Below are 17969 nucleotides of genomic sequence, written 5' to 3'. Positions count from 1 at the left end.
CTGAAAACCTCAAATAAAGCCAGAAATCTTGGGGTTATTTTAGATTCTGATTTACATTTCGACAGTCACATCAAATCAGTAACAAAATCGGCCTACTATCACCTCAAAAATGTAACAAGACTTAGAGGGCTCATGTCAGCTCAAGACTTTGAAAAACTTGTACATGCCTTTATTACCAGTAGGCTAGACTATTGTAATGGTCTCCTTGCAGGTCTTCCCAAAAAAACTGTCAGGCAGCTACAGCTTGTTCAGAACGCTGCTGCTAGAGTTCTAACAAAAGACCAAAAAATGTGAGGACATTACACCAATTCTTAAATCCTTACATTGGCTCCCTGTACATCAGAGAATTGATTTCAAAATCCTCCTGCTCACATATAAATCACTACATGGTCTAGGGCCTAAGTATATATCACTGATATGCTCCCACTATATAAGCCCTCTAGATCACTAAGATCTTCTGAGACCAATCTGTTAGCGGTTCCCAGAGTAAACTCAAATCAAGGGAGAGCATCATTCAGCCACTATGCAACAAATAGCTGGAATAAACGTCCTGAAGATGTCAGACTTTCCCCAACTCTGACTACTTTTAAAACTAGACTGAAAACTTTTATGTTCACCTTAGCTTTCAGCTAAATCTTTTAACTTTTAACATCGCACTGTTTTTATTTTTATTGTCTGCATTTTAGTTTTGCTTTTATTTTCTTTCATTTCACTTTGTTGTCTGTGAAGCACTTTGAGTCTGCCTTGTGTATGAAAAGTACTATACAAATAAAGTTGCCTTGCCTTGCCTTCTTTTGCCAGAAAATTCATGTTGAATTAACTAGTGTAATTCCCGCGGCGACCACATGATCTGCGAGTTTAATAATTCAATTATTCCTTTCGCTTTAAAAGCTTTTCCAGCCCCGCAAAGTCCGGCTGCTGTTTGCCATTCAAGTTTAGCGCCATGCTGTCCCGCCGCAGACAACCAACCGTCCCATCAGTGGAAGTGTGTGCTTGCCCAATTAGACACTACCGCCGCTCGGCTGCAGCCAATGTCCGCCAGTCAGGCTCCTTAACAATCAGGATAAACACAACACAAGCATCCTGCGCACTCACTGTGCTTTTTTGTGTGTCCCATTGTCTTGAGACGTAGCGACACGCAGCTGTCCTCCAGCGGTGAGCATCATCTCTTGTCAACTTGTGTCGTGGGGTTTCGTGGGTGTGCAGAGAGTGGACGTGCAGACTGCATTGCATTGCATTGCCCTGGCATGGTAACTTGCTGCTGTTGAATGGGCTTACATTGAATGACGGTGGTAGGATAGAGAGGATGCTAGCAGCAGCAGCCCTGTGTCACGCATCTGCATGCCTGCGTGTCACTTGTCTTCGCAAAATGTCTCTACTGTCCACGATGTTTGATAGTGTCCACAGGAGAGTGGACCAGAGTGAGGTAAGGGGCTGACTCTTCCCTCGCAATGTCAACACACGCTGTGGGTCAGCGGAACGTCCGTCATTGTGTCTCTATAGAGCCTTAGCGTGCCATGTTAGCCTAGCCTAGCATAGCATTACCCGCGAAGTGGAAGTAGCAGAACGTTTTAATTAACTAATACATTTTCTTTACCGCGTGGTTATCCAAACATGGCGGTGACGTGAATAAGAGTCAATAGCATGTTCGCTAAAGGCTAATACGCTGGAGGCCATTTTAGTACGGGCTCGGTTAGCTTGTGTGCTAGCCGCTAGCGCCGACGCTAGCACCACGGAGGCCATTTTAGTACGGGCTCGGTTAGCTTGTGTGCTAGCCGCTAGCGCCGATGCTAATACGCTGGAGGCCATTTTAGTACGGGCTCGATTAGCTTGTGTGCTAGCGCCTATGCTAACACCACGGAGGTCATTTTAGTACGGGCTCGGTTAGCTTGTGGGCTAGCCGCTAGCGCCGATGCTAATACGCTGGGGGGGGGGGGCGTTTTAATTGTCCAGGGTGTACCCCGCCTACCGCCCCCGAATGCAGCTGAGAGGCTCCAGCGCGACCCCGAAAGGGACAAGCGGTAGGAAATGGATGCATTTTAATCACTTCGCGGTTAGCTTCCGTGCTAATAGCTCGCACCAACGCTAATAGGCTGGAGGACACAAAGCGAGTGCTAACGTTAAGGGCGGAGTTAGAGCTAATGTCCTCATTTAACTACACCCCCTCTCCAACACCGGCGACATTCCCCTTCACGTCACTCCTGAAATATTACTTAGTAACGCAGATATTAATACGCTGGAGGCCAATTTAATAGTTGCTCGGTTAGCTTGTATGCTGGCGCCCTAACACTGTGGAGGCCATCTTAGTACGGGCTCGGTTAGCTTGTGTGCTAACAGCTAGCACCAATGCTAATAGGCTGTGATGGACACAAAGCGAGCGCTAAGGCTAAGGGCGGAGCTAATGCTAATGTCCTCATTTAACTACCCCCCCTCCGACACCGGCGACATTTCCCGTCATGTCACTCTTGAAAAATACCCCACCACATATTACTTAGTGCACGCTGCCTGCAAAGCGACAAAGTCGCTTTTTTAATTGTAAGTTGTGATTAATAATGCAACATCATGGTGGTCCGTTATGTACAAAGACTCATCAGTCACCCCCTTCCTCCTCCTCCCCCCTCCTCCCCTCCAGCAGCCGCATAAAACAATAGACAAAGACCAGACGATGGCACATTTACATATTGCCGGTGCTCCTTCAGTCGAGCGTAGACGTGTATTTGAATCAGTCATTTTCCTTGTGCTCAGCATAAAAGATGGGTAAGGATCCAAAGAAGCCCCGGGGCAAGATGTCCTCCTACGCCTACTTTGTGCAAACATGCCGAGAGGAGCACAAGAAGAAGCATCCCGAGGCCAGCGTCAACTTTGCGGAGTTCTCCAAGAAATGCTCAGAGCGATGGAAGGTAGGTGTGACATTTCCATCTTTTTAAAAAAAAAAAATTTTTTTATAAAGCTTTTTTTATCATCCTTATACTGACTTTTGTTTTTTTATTTGTCAGACAATGTCCCCGAAAGAGAAAGGCAAATTTGAAGATATGGCCAAGCAGGACAAGGTGCGCTACGAGGCAGAGATGAAGAACTATATTCCGCCTAAGGGACAGAAGATGAAGCGGTTTAAGGACCCCAACGCCCCTAAGAGACCTCCGTGAGTTTGCTTATTATTAACGCCTTAAATCAGGGGTGTCCAAACTCCTTTGGACCACACTTTGAGTGATGCTGGGGTACATTTTGTGGTGTTTGCCCTCTCAGTTTTGTTAAAAACATTTACTTTAAATGTGTCCTTTCTAAATACTCTATAGCAGGGTTGTGAAACTATTTTTTTTATTCTGGGCCTCATCGCAATTATGGCTGCTCTTAGAGGGCCGCCTGTAACACTGAACATATATGAATCATCATGTATAAGGATTCGCCTAATATTACATAATTGCCTGTGCCAGTGGTTGTCCAACTTTTTTCACCAAGTACTCAGAACACTTGGCTCTCCAAGTACCACCATAGTGACCAACACTGAAACACAGGTGCGTAGTTGGCCTAAATATTCATTAAAAAACAAGGCAGAGGTTTTATTTAACAAGTATATTTAATATGTTTGGCAACTGTAACAGTACACACAGTTTGAATAGTAACACTGTTTGAATATGTAATTTAGCGATTCTTTGGCGTACCACTCAATGGAGCGTTTGAGACACAGTTTGAGAATCACTGGGTGATGCATTTGGATATTTTTGATTACATATCTGTAGATTTTACAGTAAAAACTGGCAGCTCAGTCACCAGAATTTTACTGTAAAATTTAGTTTTAACAGCATTTTACTGTCAATGGAAAAACAGTACCACAGTTTTCAAAAATGAAACCTACAGTTTTTAAGAGTGTAAAAAATTTGATGGATAACTTGCTTTGAAATCAAGTGATATTTAATTATTTTTTTCCTCAACAAAAATGTTTGGAATGTATATTTGTTCCATTATCGGTTGATAAAAAATAATTTTAAAATATATGCAATTGCATGCAGTACGTGTACTTTTTTCTGTCAGAAAGAAAACATTTAATGAGAAAATAATACTTTATTAACAATCATTTTTTTTGTAGTTTTTCACAGGCCACATATAGTGATGTGGCGTGCCAGATCTGGCCCCCAGGCCCTGAGTTTGACACCTGTGCTCTATTGCTAAATTGCCAGAGGATGCTTTTGTATTCCTTCTGACCAAAATATCCCATACACAAACTGTTTTTTTCTGACGAGTTTGGATTATTTGCCTCAATTTTTCATTTGTTCACCAGATGGCACTACTTTTCCCCTTCAAAGCATGCAGCAACATTTTTAAATGTTTAAAGTCTCCAAAATATATTGAATATTTGATATATACCTTTCAGCCAGAAGTTTTTATAAAATATGGACTAACTTTATTGTTCTCCTAAGGGAAATTGCTTGGTCAAAATAGCTCAATTACAAGCAGAAAATATAAAAATAACACTCTCAAAAGCAAAATAGGAACAACAAAGTAAATTACAATAAGTAATACCAACTATACAACAGTGATATACTAAGAAAACAATAGTATATGGAATAAAAAAAAACTAAACAAGGTTTGTATTGTTACAAAGGGACATAATTAAAAATATACTAGTAATGAATATAAATTAAATGTACACAACATACAAAAGAAGGCATGATAAATATAATACTTAAAATGGAAAGAAATATTAAAATAGTGTATTTTTTGTCCTTTGGGTTCAAATATGTGAGTGAATTTTAAGGACCAATTTTCACCATCAAGTCTGGCGACATCCTATCAAAATAATATCGCATTGGAGCCTCGTTAGATTTGTTGTAAACAGCTCAAAATGGTCGCATACCAGCAGTCTTTGCTGTCCTTAATCAAGTTTGGACTCAATAGCACCTCTGCTGGTGGCAGCCAAGTACTGCACACAGCCCATTTTTACCCCACTGGGTCAAAAGTCCAGAGCGATCACCCGGCTTCGCTTTTTGCCGCGCCAACAGGTCCGCGTTCTTCCTCTTTTGCGGGGACTTTCGCCCCAAGGTGAAGGGCGAGACTCCGGGGCTGTCCATCGGCGACACGGCGAAGAAGTTGGGAGAGATGTGGAACGGCTCGTCCATGGAGGAAAAGCAGCCGTACGAGAAGAAGGCGGCCAAGTTGAAGGAGAAGTACGACAAGGTGAGCACAGTGACACAGTTGGGCGCTCTTTTATTGTGGAAATCATTTGTAATTTGTTCGTTGTCTAAATGTTTATTTTGTAGATTAAGGATAAAAAGGCTTATGTAGTCAAGTGTGGGCCTTTTCTCCCTAAATGCACTCTTAAAAGTGAAAAGAAGTGAACATTAATATAAAATACCTAACTGTTCCGACAGGACATCATGGCCTACCGCACAAAGGGCAAAGTAGACTCCAGCTCCGCTCCGGCGGCGGCAGTAGCGACGGCAGCGGCAGATGACGACGACGAGGACGATGATGAGGGAGAGGATGAGGACGAGGATGACGAGGATGACGAGTAGTACGCGTGGAGGCAGGAACGGGTGGTGGGACCTGTGTTTTGTCGATACCATATAACCAACCACAATGTACTCCAGCCACCATGTTGACGTCAATAATGTGTATATTTAATGTTTTTACGATGTACTGTACAGTGTTAAAAAAAAAAAAAGACAAAACGCCACATATCTTCCCTTTTGGGACTTTTCTGGTGGTCCTTCTTTATCGCTGGCGGCCTCCTTCAGCAGGACGGTATTTAAGTCTTTAGGTGTTGCGACTCAAAAATGAGATTTCTGAGTTGGTTGTATTGTATTGTTTTTTTTATTTTGTCATTCTTTTTCCACGTGCCATCCCAGTATTTTTATTGTCCTTTTCAATACTACTCTAATATGAAGTGCAGCTGTCGACATTCAAGAATGTCCTACTTAATTAAATAAATGTTCTTCTGTTCTTTGTTTTCTAAAAGTCATCATTCTACGCGCCGTACATTGTTCTTCCTCATTTTATGCTGAAATGGACATTTTATCAACAAATCTTTTTTTTTTGAGGAAAAATAAATTTTAGATTTAGCTCACATATTGCTTGAATCTTGATAAAAACAAATTCCCTAACATGTATTTTATGATAAACATAACCTAATAAAAAAATAAAAAAATGTACGTGCAATGAATTATAATCAATGCAAAATAAATTAAAAGAAAATTTAATCCGATACAAAAGATGCAAACCTTAAAGTTTGTTCCTACTGATCACAAGGAAAATAATGTAAGACTTATTGCAGTGCGAGGGTTACCTCTGGGGACTCCGGCTTCCTCTCACCTCCAAAGACATGCGCCTGGGGATGGGTTGATTGGCAACACTAAATTGGCCCTAGTGTGTGAATGTTGTCTATCTGTGATGAGGTGGCCACTTGTCCAGGGTGTACCCCGCCTTCCGCCCGAATGCAGCTGAGATACGTGGAACCCGACTTAAACAAGTTGAAAAACTTATTTGGGTGTTACCATTTAAAGGTCAATTGTACGGAATATGTACCGAACTGTGCAATCTACTAATAAAAATTTAAATCAATAGGCAAGGCAAGGCAAGGCAACTTTATTTGTATAGCGCTTTTCATACACAAGGCAGACTCAAAGTGCTTCACAGACAACAAAGTGAAATGAAAGAAAATAAAAGCAAAATTAAAATGCAGACAATAAAAATAAAAACAGTGCAGACGTTAAAAGTTAAAAGATTAAAAGATTTAGCTGAAAGCTAAGGTGAACATAAAAGTCTTCAGTCTAGTTTTAAAAGTAGTGAGAGTTGGGGAGAGTCTGACATCTTCAGGAAGTTTATTCCAGCTATGTGTTGCATAGTGACTGAATGATGATCTCCCTTGATTTGAGTTTACTCTTGGAACCGCTAACAGATTGGTCTCAGAAGATCTTAGTGATCTAGAGGGCGTATATAGTGGGAGCATATCAGTGATATACTTGGGCCCTAGACCATGTAGTGATTTATATGTGAGCAGGAGGATTTTGAAATCTATTCTCTGATGTACAGGGAGCCAATGTAAGGATTTAAGAATTGGTGTAATGTGCTCACATTTTTTGGTCTTTGTTAGAACTCTAGCAGCAGCGTTCTGAACAAGCTGTAGCTTGTAGGCTCCAGCACCCCCCGAACTGGACAAACGGTAGAAAATTGATGGATGGATGTTAGTGAAGTAAAACAAAGTGTTTACCACAACCTGTAATTGGACATGCCCAATCAGTGAATTGATTAAAAACAATGTTCTGTCAAACGAAAAGCCACATCATGCAAAGTTGCAAGCGTGAACATTTTTATATATATATATATATATATATATATATATATATATATATATATATATATAGTATGTATTTAGTATAATTTCAGCAATGTGCACACAAAAGTTAAAATCAAGCAAAATAAAATAGAATGTGAGTCTAGACTGTTTTTGTTTCCACATAAAGTCTGTGTTATTTTCATACTTTACATAAACATGTTACATTAATAACATTTCATCATGGGAGATTAAATTAGGTAAACGTGTAAATATTTTTGCCTTTTTTCTCCAAGCGCATCAAAAATTATTTAAAAAAAACCCCCAAATTATTTGTAAAAACATATTTATTTTTTGATTGATCACATAAAGACAACATGGTAAGCTACATAAATAATATTGCACAATGGCTCATTAAATTAGAAAATGTTTGTAATTATTTTACAAATGTTTTTGCTGCAAAGTGCATAAAAAACTAGCAAAATACATTAAAATAAAAATAAGCACAACTTTATTATATAATTTCTTGGTAGTGCTGTTTTTAGTGTGTTAAGGACAAAATGTAAACGTACAGAAATAGAGCATCATGACTCTTTAAATTATTAAAGGTTTGTAATTATTTCACATTTAAATAAAATATAAACTCATGAAAACCTTTTTTTAAAATAATTATTAAATAATTTTAATTAGACATTAAAATAAAAACTAAGCACGCAGGAAACACATTTAATTGTATAAATAATTTAAATTGATAGGTTTTTTTAAACCCTAACATGTTACTTTCTGATTAATCACAACCAAAAAAAATGTAAATTTACAGAAATAATAGAGCATTACATATAGAAGAAATATAAATGATTTAAAAATATGAATTCCAAATATTTTATGTGTATTATTTTGATTTTCAAGATACGGAATAGTTATATTTTTCAGCAAAATATTTATTACATCACGAGAGGTAAAATTAATCAATGTGTAGTTATTTGGCCTTTTCTTAGCCATGTGCATAAAAAAATAAACACAATTATCCTAAAAAGTGAATTGATAAAGAACAGTATTCCATTTACTTTACTGTGCTTTATTATGTGTATTATTTTTTGATTGTTTGTATAAGCAACATGAATAATTCATCATAGCTCATTAAATCAGAACATGTTTGTAATTATTTCAAATTTGTTCGGAAAAATGCATATAAAAACAAGCAAACATTTAAATAAAAAATAAAATGAAAACATGAAAACTAAATTAATAATGCATTTTAAATTAATACAAAATAAAGTATGCACAAACAACATTTTTAATAATTCACTTTGCTGGTGCATTTATTTATGTCTGTCACTTTCTGATTCATCATACCAAACCATACCAACTTTATTCATAAAGCCCTTTAAAAACAACTACAGTTGAAAAACAAAGGGCTGTACACCACAAACAAGTAAACATATAAAAGCTGAAAAGTGCAAACATAAGACAGACTAAAATATTGAATTTAAAACAAAAGTAAAATATATATTTAAAAAAAAATAAAATCAGATGAACAAAATTATCCTAAGAACAGTCAGTCGGAGAAAAGGCAGTTTAAAAGTTATAAAGTTGGAAACAGTTCAAAGTCTCATAGAGACAAAATGCTAACTTACAGAAATTATTTAATTAGGAAGCTCTTTAATTAGGAAAATATTTATAATTATACAGCAATTTTCTGTTGCAGTTTGCTAAAAAAAAAAAAAAAAGAATCGACGAACAATTATAAATATTTAAAAAAAATCAAAATTTAACAAGCCAAATTAATAAGTCACACATATATAGAAAAAAATATCAAATGCATTTAAATGTAAAATATTTAATTTACATTGCATGTGTAATATTTTAAAATCATTTTCAAGTCACAAAATAATTGTATTTTTTAGACAACATGCTAACTTAAAGAAATCATAGTGTATCAAAGCTCTTTAATTAGGAAAATATGTATAATTATCCAGCAATTTTCTGTCGCACTTTGCTAAACAAAAATAATTGACGAATAATTATAAATATTAAAAAAAAATCAAAAACAAACAAGCCAAATGAATAAGTCACACATATACAGCAAAAATATCAAATGCATTTAACTATTAATAGTAAGTAGATAATAGTAGTTAATAAAATAAGTTAATATATTTTAAAATAAGTCACAAAATAATTGTATTTTTTAGACAAAACACTAATTTACAGAAATAATAGTGCATCAAGGCTCTTTAACTGGGAAATTATAATTATTCAGCAATTTTCTGTCGCACTTTGCTAAAAAAAACAAATTGACAAATACTTATAAATATTAAAAAAAATTCAAAAACACACAAGCCAAATGAATAAGTCACAAAAATACAGCAAAAATATCAAATGCATTTAAATTTAAAATAGTTCATTTAAAAATTGCATGTGTAATATTTTAAAATCATTTTGAAGTCTCAAAATAATTGTCATTTTTTAGACAAAATGCTAACCTACAGAAATAATAGTGCATCATGGCTCATTAACTGGGAAAATATTTATAATTATTCAGCAATTTTCTGTCGCAATTTGCTAAAAAAACAAATTGACAAATAATTATAAATATTAAAAAAAACAAACAAGACAAATGAATAAGTCACAAAAATACAGCAAAAATATCAAATGCATTTAAATTTAAAATAGTTAATTTACATTGCATTGAAATCATTTTCAAGTCACAAAATAATTGTAATTTTTTAGAAAAATGTTTTAATAAAAAATTTATAAAATTATAAAAAAAAACATGATTGCATAGTTCACAACCTGATCCTCATTACACATCAGCTGCAAAACACCTGGAAAGAAAAACAACAGCTTAATTAGTGACCTCATGCTCTTATTTTGCTACTACAGAACTTCTTTTTCAGAGTCTCCTTAATGTGCTGCGTTTTGAAGCAGTAGATGAGCGGGTTGACGGCGGCGGGCAAGAGACTGTACGTCATGATGACCGTGATACGGAGGGGTACGCTGAAGGTGAAGCCCACGTTGTTGGCCATGTACACGAAGCACCTGGGCATGTAGTAGAGACACGTGATCAGCAGCTGCGGCGTGCACGTGGACAGCGCCTTCATGCGGCTGTTGGGGCTGCACACCCTCATCACGGTCACGATGATGACCAAGTAGGACGCGATGACGAACGTTAAAGGGAAGAGCAGGCTGAACATGGCCAGACCGAAGGCCACCGACTCCACCTCCTGCGTGTCCTCGCAACTCAGCGCCATGATGCCGATGTGGTCGCAGTAGCACTGCACGATCACATTCGACCCGCAGTACGGCAGCGTCAGGGCATCCAGCACCACGCTCACCATCCAGATGACGGGCATCAACCAGGAGGCGCCGCACAGCACGGTCACGGTGGTGTTGGTGAAGATGGCGACGTAACGCAAGGGCAGGCAGACAGCCAGGAGGCGATCCAGAGCCATCACCATCAAGATGAAGGAGTGCGTGGCGCCCAGGAAGTGGACAAAGTACATCTGAACAAAGCAGGCGGGGAAAGAAATGAGGCTGTCCCCCACCCAGTACTTCCAGATGATCCTGGGCAGGGTCACGGTGCCGAAGGCCAAGTCGGTCAACGCCAGGTGGCAGAAGATCAAATACGTGGGCTTGTGCAGGAGCCGGTCCATCTTAACGAGGATTATAATGAACGTGTTCCCGCCCGCTATGGCCAGGAAGACAACAAGAAGCAAGACGGACAACAGGGCGTAGTACTTTAGCGGAAGGCCCGCAAAACCAAGGAGGAAGAAGTGTCGTATCCTGGTCACATTGGTGGAAGACATCTTCACTCGGTCCTCCTGTAGGTGCGGGAGAAAAACACGCTCCGAGAGTCCTTGGGTGTTTCACAACAAACAAACAACGCATACGATACCTGGTGGGGCTCATCCATGAGACTGCTGCAGCTTCTCACCAGCCTGACGCCCCTCATTATATAGCAACACCTCGCTCCCAGGGGGATGCATTGCCATTTGAGATGCTCTTTTCTGTAGAACCACAAACTCAGTCAACTTTTAGCATTTGGTGCGCGACAGATCAAGCTTTATTACCATGACACAAGATTAATAGTACACCAATTAAGGTAATATTGTATTTTAGTCAAGCCATTTACAAAACCCTAAACCAGTGAAGTTGGCACGTTGTGTAAATCGTGAATAAAAACAGAATACTATAATTTGCAAGTCCTTTCCAACTTATATTCAATTGAATAGACTGCAAAGACAAGATATTTAATGTTCGAACTGAGAAACTTAATTTTTTTTTTGCAAATGGCAGCAACACATTGCAAATAAGTTTCCACAGGGGCAGTTTTACCACTGTGTTACATGGCCTTTCCTTTTAACAACACTCAGTTAACATTTGGGAACTGAGGAGACACATTTTTGAAGCTTTTCAGGTGTAATTCTTTCCCAGTCTTGCTTGATGTCCAGCTTAAGTTGTTCAACAGTCCAGGGTCTCTGTTGTGGTATTTTAAGGCTTCATATTGCGCCACACATTTTCAATGGGAGACAGGTCTGGACTACAGGCAGGCCAGTCTAGTACCCGCACTCTTTTACTATGAAGCCACGCTGTTGTAACACGTGGCTTGGCATTGTCTTGCTGAAATAAGCAGGGGCGTCCATGATGACGTTGCTTGGATGGCAACATATGTTGCTCCAAAACCTGTATGTACCTTTCAGCATTAATAATGCCTTCACAGATGTGTAAGTTACCCATGCCTTGGGCACTAATACACCCCCATACCATCACAGACGCTGGCTTTTGAACTGTTCGCCTATAACAATCAAGATGATTCTTTTCCTCTTTGTTCCGGAAGACACAACGTCCACAGTTTCCAAAAACAATTTGAAATCAGACCACAGAACACTTTTCCACTTTGCATCAGTCCATCTTAGATGAGCTCGGGCCCAGCGAAGCCGGCAGCGTTTCTGGGTGTTGTTGATAAATGGCTTTGGCTTTTTATGGTAGGATTTTAACTTGCACTTACAGATGTAGCGACAAATTGTAGTTACTGACAGCGGTTTTCTGAAGTGTTCCTGAGCCCATGTGGTGATGTCCTTTACACACTGATGTCGCTTTTTGATGCAGTATCGCCTGAGGGATCGAAGGTCATGGCCTAGCCGCTTACATGCAGTGATTTCTCCAGATTCTCTGTAACTATTGATGATATTACGGACGGTAGATCCCAAAATTCTTTGCAATAGCTCGTTGAGAAATGTTGTTCTTAAACTGTTCGACAATTTGCTCACGCATTTGTTCACAAAGTGGTGACCCTCACCCCATCCTTGTTTGTGAATGACTGAGCATTTCATGGAAGCTGCTTTTATACCCAATCAAATGAGCTAATATTTGCAAAAAATAAAGTTTTCCAGTTCAAACAGTAAGTATCTTGTCTTTGCAGTCTGTTCAATCGAACGTAAGTTGAAAAGGATTTGCAAATCATTGTATTCTGTTTTTATTTACGATTTACACAGCGTGCCAACTTCACTGGTTTTGGGTTTTGTACAAAAGGTAAACAGTGCCCAAACGTTTTCCATTGAGGGCTGAAAGATCAGATCAGAGGGGTCATTTTTAATCAATGAAATTTTATTCCTACAGCCCTTAATCACAAGTGCTTCGAAGGGCTGCACAAAACACGACAACATCACTCGGGCAAGAAAAAACTGTGACCGGGAGCAATGGATGCCAAGCGGGTACAGTTTTTGCAAATGATTCATGGTAGTTGCGGCTGGGCAGTTTGCTTCTTAGCGCTATGCAACATCGGTTCTGTCATTGCTGTGTTGTGCAATAAACTTATTGATAAAGAGAGCCACAATTTACCATTACTCCTTACCAATGCACTCAAATATTTTTTTCAATTTAAAAGTTAACTTAGCAACACCCTTGCTCCGATAATAATAATTCACACATTTACAGTAGTATTTTTTCCCAAAATTAATTTAGATTTGTTAATTGTACTTATTTAAATGTTTGTGTTATTAATTATGGTACTAATACTTTTTAATGTAATTTATGAGCTAAACTGAATATTATTTAAAGTCAATGTTGGATTTATTAATTATTTTTTTAATGTACAAGTGGGTTTGTAATGCACAGTCAATAACAGATTTTGCACATATAATATTTAAAATCAGTTAAGGTAAGATATAATACAGTAAAAACATCCAAACCCTGATTTAATCATCCTAATGAATAATAAATCTCACAGGGGTGAACTGAAGATATGTTCAGGGAAACCCCAAAGGTGCATTCAAATTGATTAATGTTAATATCCCTTGTGTTTAATGGTCTCTTAGCACAACACCTTGTCACTAAGCAATGCAGCACAGGATGTGTAAATGCCTAGAGTATATATACAGTATATAAAATATTGTCTGTAATAATTTCATGGGAGGTGAGATGCAAATGAGAATATGTTCTTAACTGCCTTACCTGAATAAATAACTGTTAAATAAATATATAAATACATGTACAAACGTACTTTGGCACTGCTATTTGTGAACATAAATAAAAGACTGACTTGTCTACCTACTTCATATCTCCGCCACTATTACAATACACTTAATTTCAATCTGCCAGAAAACACTTATTTAGGTAGAAATATCACAGAATAGCATAACTTTGACAAAGCGATTTTTCATTGTTTTGGTGGTTAGATCGGATGTGAAGCATAGCGCTATTATTGTGAAACTGGAAGTGTTTGATTGGTATGAGAAGAAACTTGACTTGTTTTGAAGAAAGTCTCTGATAAAAGTGACTTTAGACTTCCTCTCGACCGTCTTTTTTTCTGCTGAGCTTTTAAGCCAGTTCTGCTCGCTATTTTTGAGCTTATGGCTCAACAGTAACTGGATGCCATTACATATCCCCAACCTACGGAACGGGCCGAGGGTCAAAAAGGAGTCAGGACGTATTACATTAGTCGGCAGTTTAAAAAAAATCCTTGCCGTTAAAGGAACTTATAGTTGACGCGTTATTATCGCCTTAACTTTGACAGCCCATATACCGGACCCCTGGTCACACCCCCAACAGCCGCAACTAGATTGCCTTTCTGTGGGAAATTCTGACATGACTCACGTTTTGAAAAACACTTTTGGTTCGCTACCATAACCAGCAGCAACTTACAAACATTTCTAAATTAAACTAAATAAATCCCAGCCAAAAAGTAATTCCAGTGAACAATGAGATAATTCACAATCAATTTGGCCGATATATCATGACACAGAAAATTTAGTTGGAATGATTACCACAACTTAAAATTGTCATGATCTAGGAGGCAGTTTTTTCTCCCTGTGTTTAGTGTTTCATCCTCTTATTTTTGGTACCCTTCCTGTTTTGGTTGCACCTTGCAATTTCCGTCTCTGAGCGCTTTTCTCCACACCTGCTCTCGATTAGTGATCAGGGGACTCACCTGCCTCTGATCACTAATCAAGACGGTTAATCTTTTGGTCTTTTTTTTCATTAAATCTCATTTCCACCAGCCCGTCGCTTCCTGTCTCTGCATCTTGGGGTCCCGCCAACTGCCGCCATGCGAGTTCCTGACAAAATAATGACTTCAAGATCATATGTCCATCTTCTTTACTGTAAGTCTGCTCCTATATTGATGGCTAATAATGGGGGCTGTACTCACTTTCTCACTTATTGAAGGTGCACTGACAATTTTTTCCCAAACGGTTAACGATTTGAATTAATGTGGTAGTGGCTCACCTTTCTTCTTGTTGACTGCGTACTCCTTACTGTGATGCTTTGGCAAATGTTTTGATCACATTTGTGTTGTTTAAACATCCAATGCTGCTGGCATCGTGCGACTCTGCACTCTCCTCTTTGCACGTGAAGCAACTATAGCGATTGGTATTATTCACATTTGACCCCAAACTAGTAGCAAATCTGTACTTTTAAAACGGTGCTGTTGTGTGTACTAATACTTAAAAAAATGGAAAAACTGTCTCACGCGATTAAATTCTATCTGCACCTCAGTAGAATTATATCACCACCACCTGTGCGAGCTTTTGTAACATCATAATTATCTCTATGCAATGTGATGATAATAAAATACTATAGGATATGTTAGGAATAAGCTGCTTTTACTTTTTTTTCCCCTAATAGTGTTTTTTTTTTAAAAATGTTATCCACAGTTTATATATTTTACCAACATATATATATATATATATATATATATATATATATATATATATATATATATATATATATATATATATATATATATATATATATATATATATATATATATATATATATATATATATATGATTTAATTTTCAACACAAATTTTAACATTACTACATAAAATACTATATACACAGTGTTTCACTTTTTCGACATTTTGTTATGTTGCAGTCTTATTCCAAAATGTAAACACTTCATTTTTGTCGTTAAAATTCTACAGAGAATACCCCATAATGAGAATAGCCTTTGCTCAATACTTTGTTGATGCACCTTTGGCAGCGATTACAGCCTCAGGTCTTTTAGAATATAATGCCACAATCTTGGCACACCTGTCTTTGGGCAGTTTTGCCCATTCCTATTTGTCCAATTATCTTTCCCTCTATCCTGGCAAGTCTCCTATTTCCTGCCGCTGAAAACCATCCCCACAGCATGATGCTGCCACCATAATACTATAGTATATGTTAGGAGTAAGTTGCTTTTTCCCCCCCTAAAAGTGGTTTTGTTTTCAAACTGTTATACACAGTTTATATATTTTACCAACATATATATATATGATTTAAATTTTCAACACAAATTTGAACATTACTACATAAAATACTATATACACAGTGCATCCGCAAAGTATTCATAGTGTTTCACTTTTTCGACATTTTGTTATGTTGCAGTCTTATTCCAAAATGTAATACGATCATTTTTGTCCTCAAAATTCTACAGACAATACCCCATGATAAGAATGTGAAAAGGTTTTTTAAAACATTTTTGCAAATGCATTAAAAGTAGAAAACAAAACAAAAAATCACATGTAGATAAGTATTCACAGCCTTTGCTCAATACTTTGTTGATGCACCTTTGGCAGCAATTACAGCCTCAGGTCTTTTTGAATATGATGCCACAAGCTTGGCACACCTGTCATTGGGCAGTTTCGCCCATTCCTACTTGTCCGATTATCTTTCCCTCTATCCTGGCAAGTCTCCTATTTCCAGCCGCTGAAAACCATCCCCACAGCATGATGCTGCCACCACCATGCTTCACTGTAGGTATGGTATTGGCCTGGTGATAGGCAATGCCTGATTTCCTCCAAACATGACACCTGGCATTCAAGCCAAATAGGCACATGTTTGTCTTATCAGACCAGATTATTTTTTTTGTCATATTCTAAGAGTCTTTCAGGTGCATTTTGGCAACCTTTTTAATAAGAAATGGCTTCCATCTGCCCACTCTACCATGCAGGCCTGAATGGTGGATTGTTGTAGAGATGGTTGTTCTTCTGGAAGGTTCTCCTCTCTCACTCATCATTTCCATCAACATCACAGCCATTAATAAAAAGCAACAGTCCCACTGGCTTATACTTGATTGCATTTCATTAGCTGGACAACCACACTGTGTCCATTATCCACAAGGAAGAAAACATATTTTAGGTTAATTTCATAGTTAAATAAATTCATATAATAGGTCCCAAATTCCAAGATATGACTCACTATCTGATCTAAATTCAATATTTTCTATTGATATCATCTCCATAGCTTGTGTACACTAGTCAAGATTAGTTAAACTATCAAGATCTATCCATTTTTCTTAAAAATATTATTTTAGTTATGATGCCCACTGAGCAAAATGCAACTGTATTATTTGATGACACATTACCAAATTAAAAGTTCCTTCAGCTGCCTGACACTTTATGTACAACTTGCTATCTACTGCACCCACTGTAAACAACTTAGAGGGTGTAAAATACAACCTATTCAAGATCTTAAGATTTTTAATGCATCTAAAGGGCTTACTGGCATTTTTCCAAATAACATTCCATGATGTTGTAAAGTGTCTAAAGTGTTTAAGTCGGTCATCCATTTACATTATTCCTTTAGAGAAAAATTGCTTCAGTTTTTGTACGTTTTGGTTTTTGTCAGACCTTCTGAAACAGATGACTAACAAAAACTAAGGTACCATTTCTCTCCCAATACCTGAAACACTAAATTTTGCGAACATATGACAATTTCTATTACTTATGTGCAAGCTGCTGCACTATTTCATCCAAATCCATTTGTCATTTTTCATGCTTGAATAAAAATATGTTATCATTATGGTAGGTTATCCTTCATTTCCATGCAATTATTTGTGCAAGGCCTTTTCCTCCAGATGTAATCCGATCTCTTGTTGGGTGTAGAAAGTGTTGCAAAACACCCTCGTAGCTGTTTACTGTCGTGACTGCTCCACTGAGATTCATTAACAGGGTTTAGTGTTGCCTCTGGAGTCTCTTGAGTTTGACATGTCTTACTTTAACCCATGTTACATCTCACAAACAAAGAAGTCATTACCTTAATGAGCCAAGTGGAAGACAAACAACATTTACCAACATTGTTGTGCCAATCAAAGCCCAATAGGGGAATTCAGATGATAAGCAGATATACAGTAAGTGGATGCGACCATATTGAATGAGTCTATGAATGCATTACTGCACGTGTATTTTTTAATATAGCACGCAGTGTATTGGTTG

The 17969-nt window shown here is 37.7% G+C and overlaps 3 protein-coding genes across 4 annotated transcripts in view; 2 read left to right on the top strand and 1 right to left on the bottom strand.

Annotated features, from left to right (window-relative positions):
- The first annotated feature begins 990 nt into the window (after window positions 1-990).
- hmgb1b (high mobility group box 1b) lies at window positions 991-5940 on the top strand. Of its 2 annotated transcripts, none has more exons than XM_062060448.1 (5): window positions 991-1155; window positions 2746-2900; window positions 2997-3142; window positions 5001-5175; window positions 5370-5940. In XM_062060448.1, exons 2-5 carry the CDS (start codon window positions 2754-2756, stop codon window positions 5511-5513), a joined length of 612 nt encoding a protein of 203 aa, XP_061916432.1. In that variant the 5' UTR covers window positions 991-1155; window positions 2746-2753; the 3' UTR covers window positions 5514-5940. The 2 variants fall into 2 exon arrangements, with proteins under 2 accessions (XP_061916432.1, XP_061916433.1); XM_062060449.1 differs by lacking the exon at window positions 991-1155 and adding an exon at window positions 1232-1250.
- Window positions 5941-10128: 4188 nt separating this feature from the next.
- Window positions 10129-11076, bottom strand: LOC133659131 (olfactory receptor 6B1-like). Its single transcript, XM_062061866.1, has one exon. The coding sequence runs from the start codon at window positions 11074-11076 to the stop codon at window positions 10129-10131; it is 948 nt and encodes a 315-aa protein (XP_061917850.1).
- Window positions 11077-14802: 3726 nt separating this feature from the next.
- The window catches only part of LOC133658416 (post-GPI attachment to proteins factor 2-like), a 62476-nt gene continuing 59309 nt past the window's right edge, over window positions 14803-17969 (top strand). The window contains exon 1 of the mRNA XM_062060441.1: window positions 14803-14871. Within this exon, the coding sequence (XP_061916425.1) occupies window positions 14854-14871 (18 nt within the window). The 5' untranslated portion in view covers window positions 14803-14853. The remainder of the gene's footprint in view (window positions 14872-17969) is intronic.

Source organism: Entelurus aequoreus, linkage group LG10, assembly GCF_033978785.1.
Source record: "Entelurus aequoreus isolate RoL-2023_Sb linkage group LG10, RoL_Eaeq_v1.1, whole genome shotgun sequence".
Lineage (NCBI taxonomy): Eukaryota > Metazoa > Chordata > Actinopteri > Syngnathiformes > Syngnathidae > Entelurus > Entelurus aequoreus.
Note: the sequence above shows the minus strand (reverse complement) of the source record. Positions and strands in the feature narration are given on the sequence as shown.

What these genes read in the sequence shown, in the direction of transcription:
- hmgb1b (XM_062060448.1), top strand. Translation starts at nt 2,754, where the DNA reads ATGGGTAAGGATCCAAAGAAGCCCCGGGGCAAGATGTCCTCCTACGCC. An exon ending in AACGCCCCTAAGAGACCTCC is followed by an intron (nt 3,143 to 5,000) that starts GTGAGTTTGCTT and finishes CCGCGCCAACAG; the next exon opens with GTCCGCGTTCTTCCTCTTTT. An exon ending in TGAAGGAGAAGTACGACAAG is followed by an intron (nt 5,176 to 5,369) that starts GTGAGCACAGTG and finishes CTGTTCCGACAG; the next exon opens with GACATCATGGCCTACCGCAC.
- LOC133659131 (XM_062061866.1), bottom strand. Translation starts at nt 11,076, where the DNA reads ATGTCTTCCACCAATGTGACCAGGATACGACACTTCTTCCTCCTTGGT.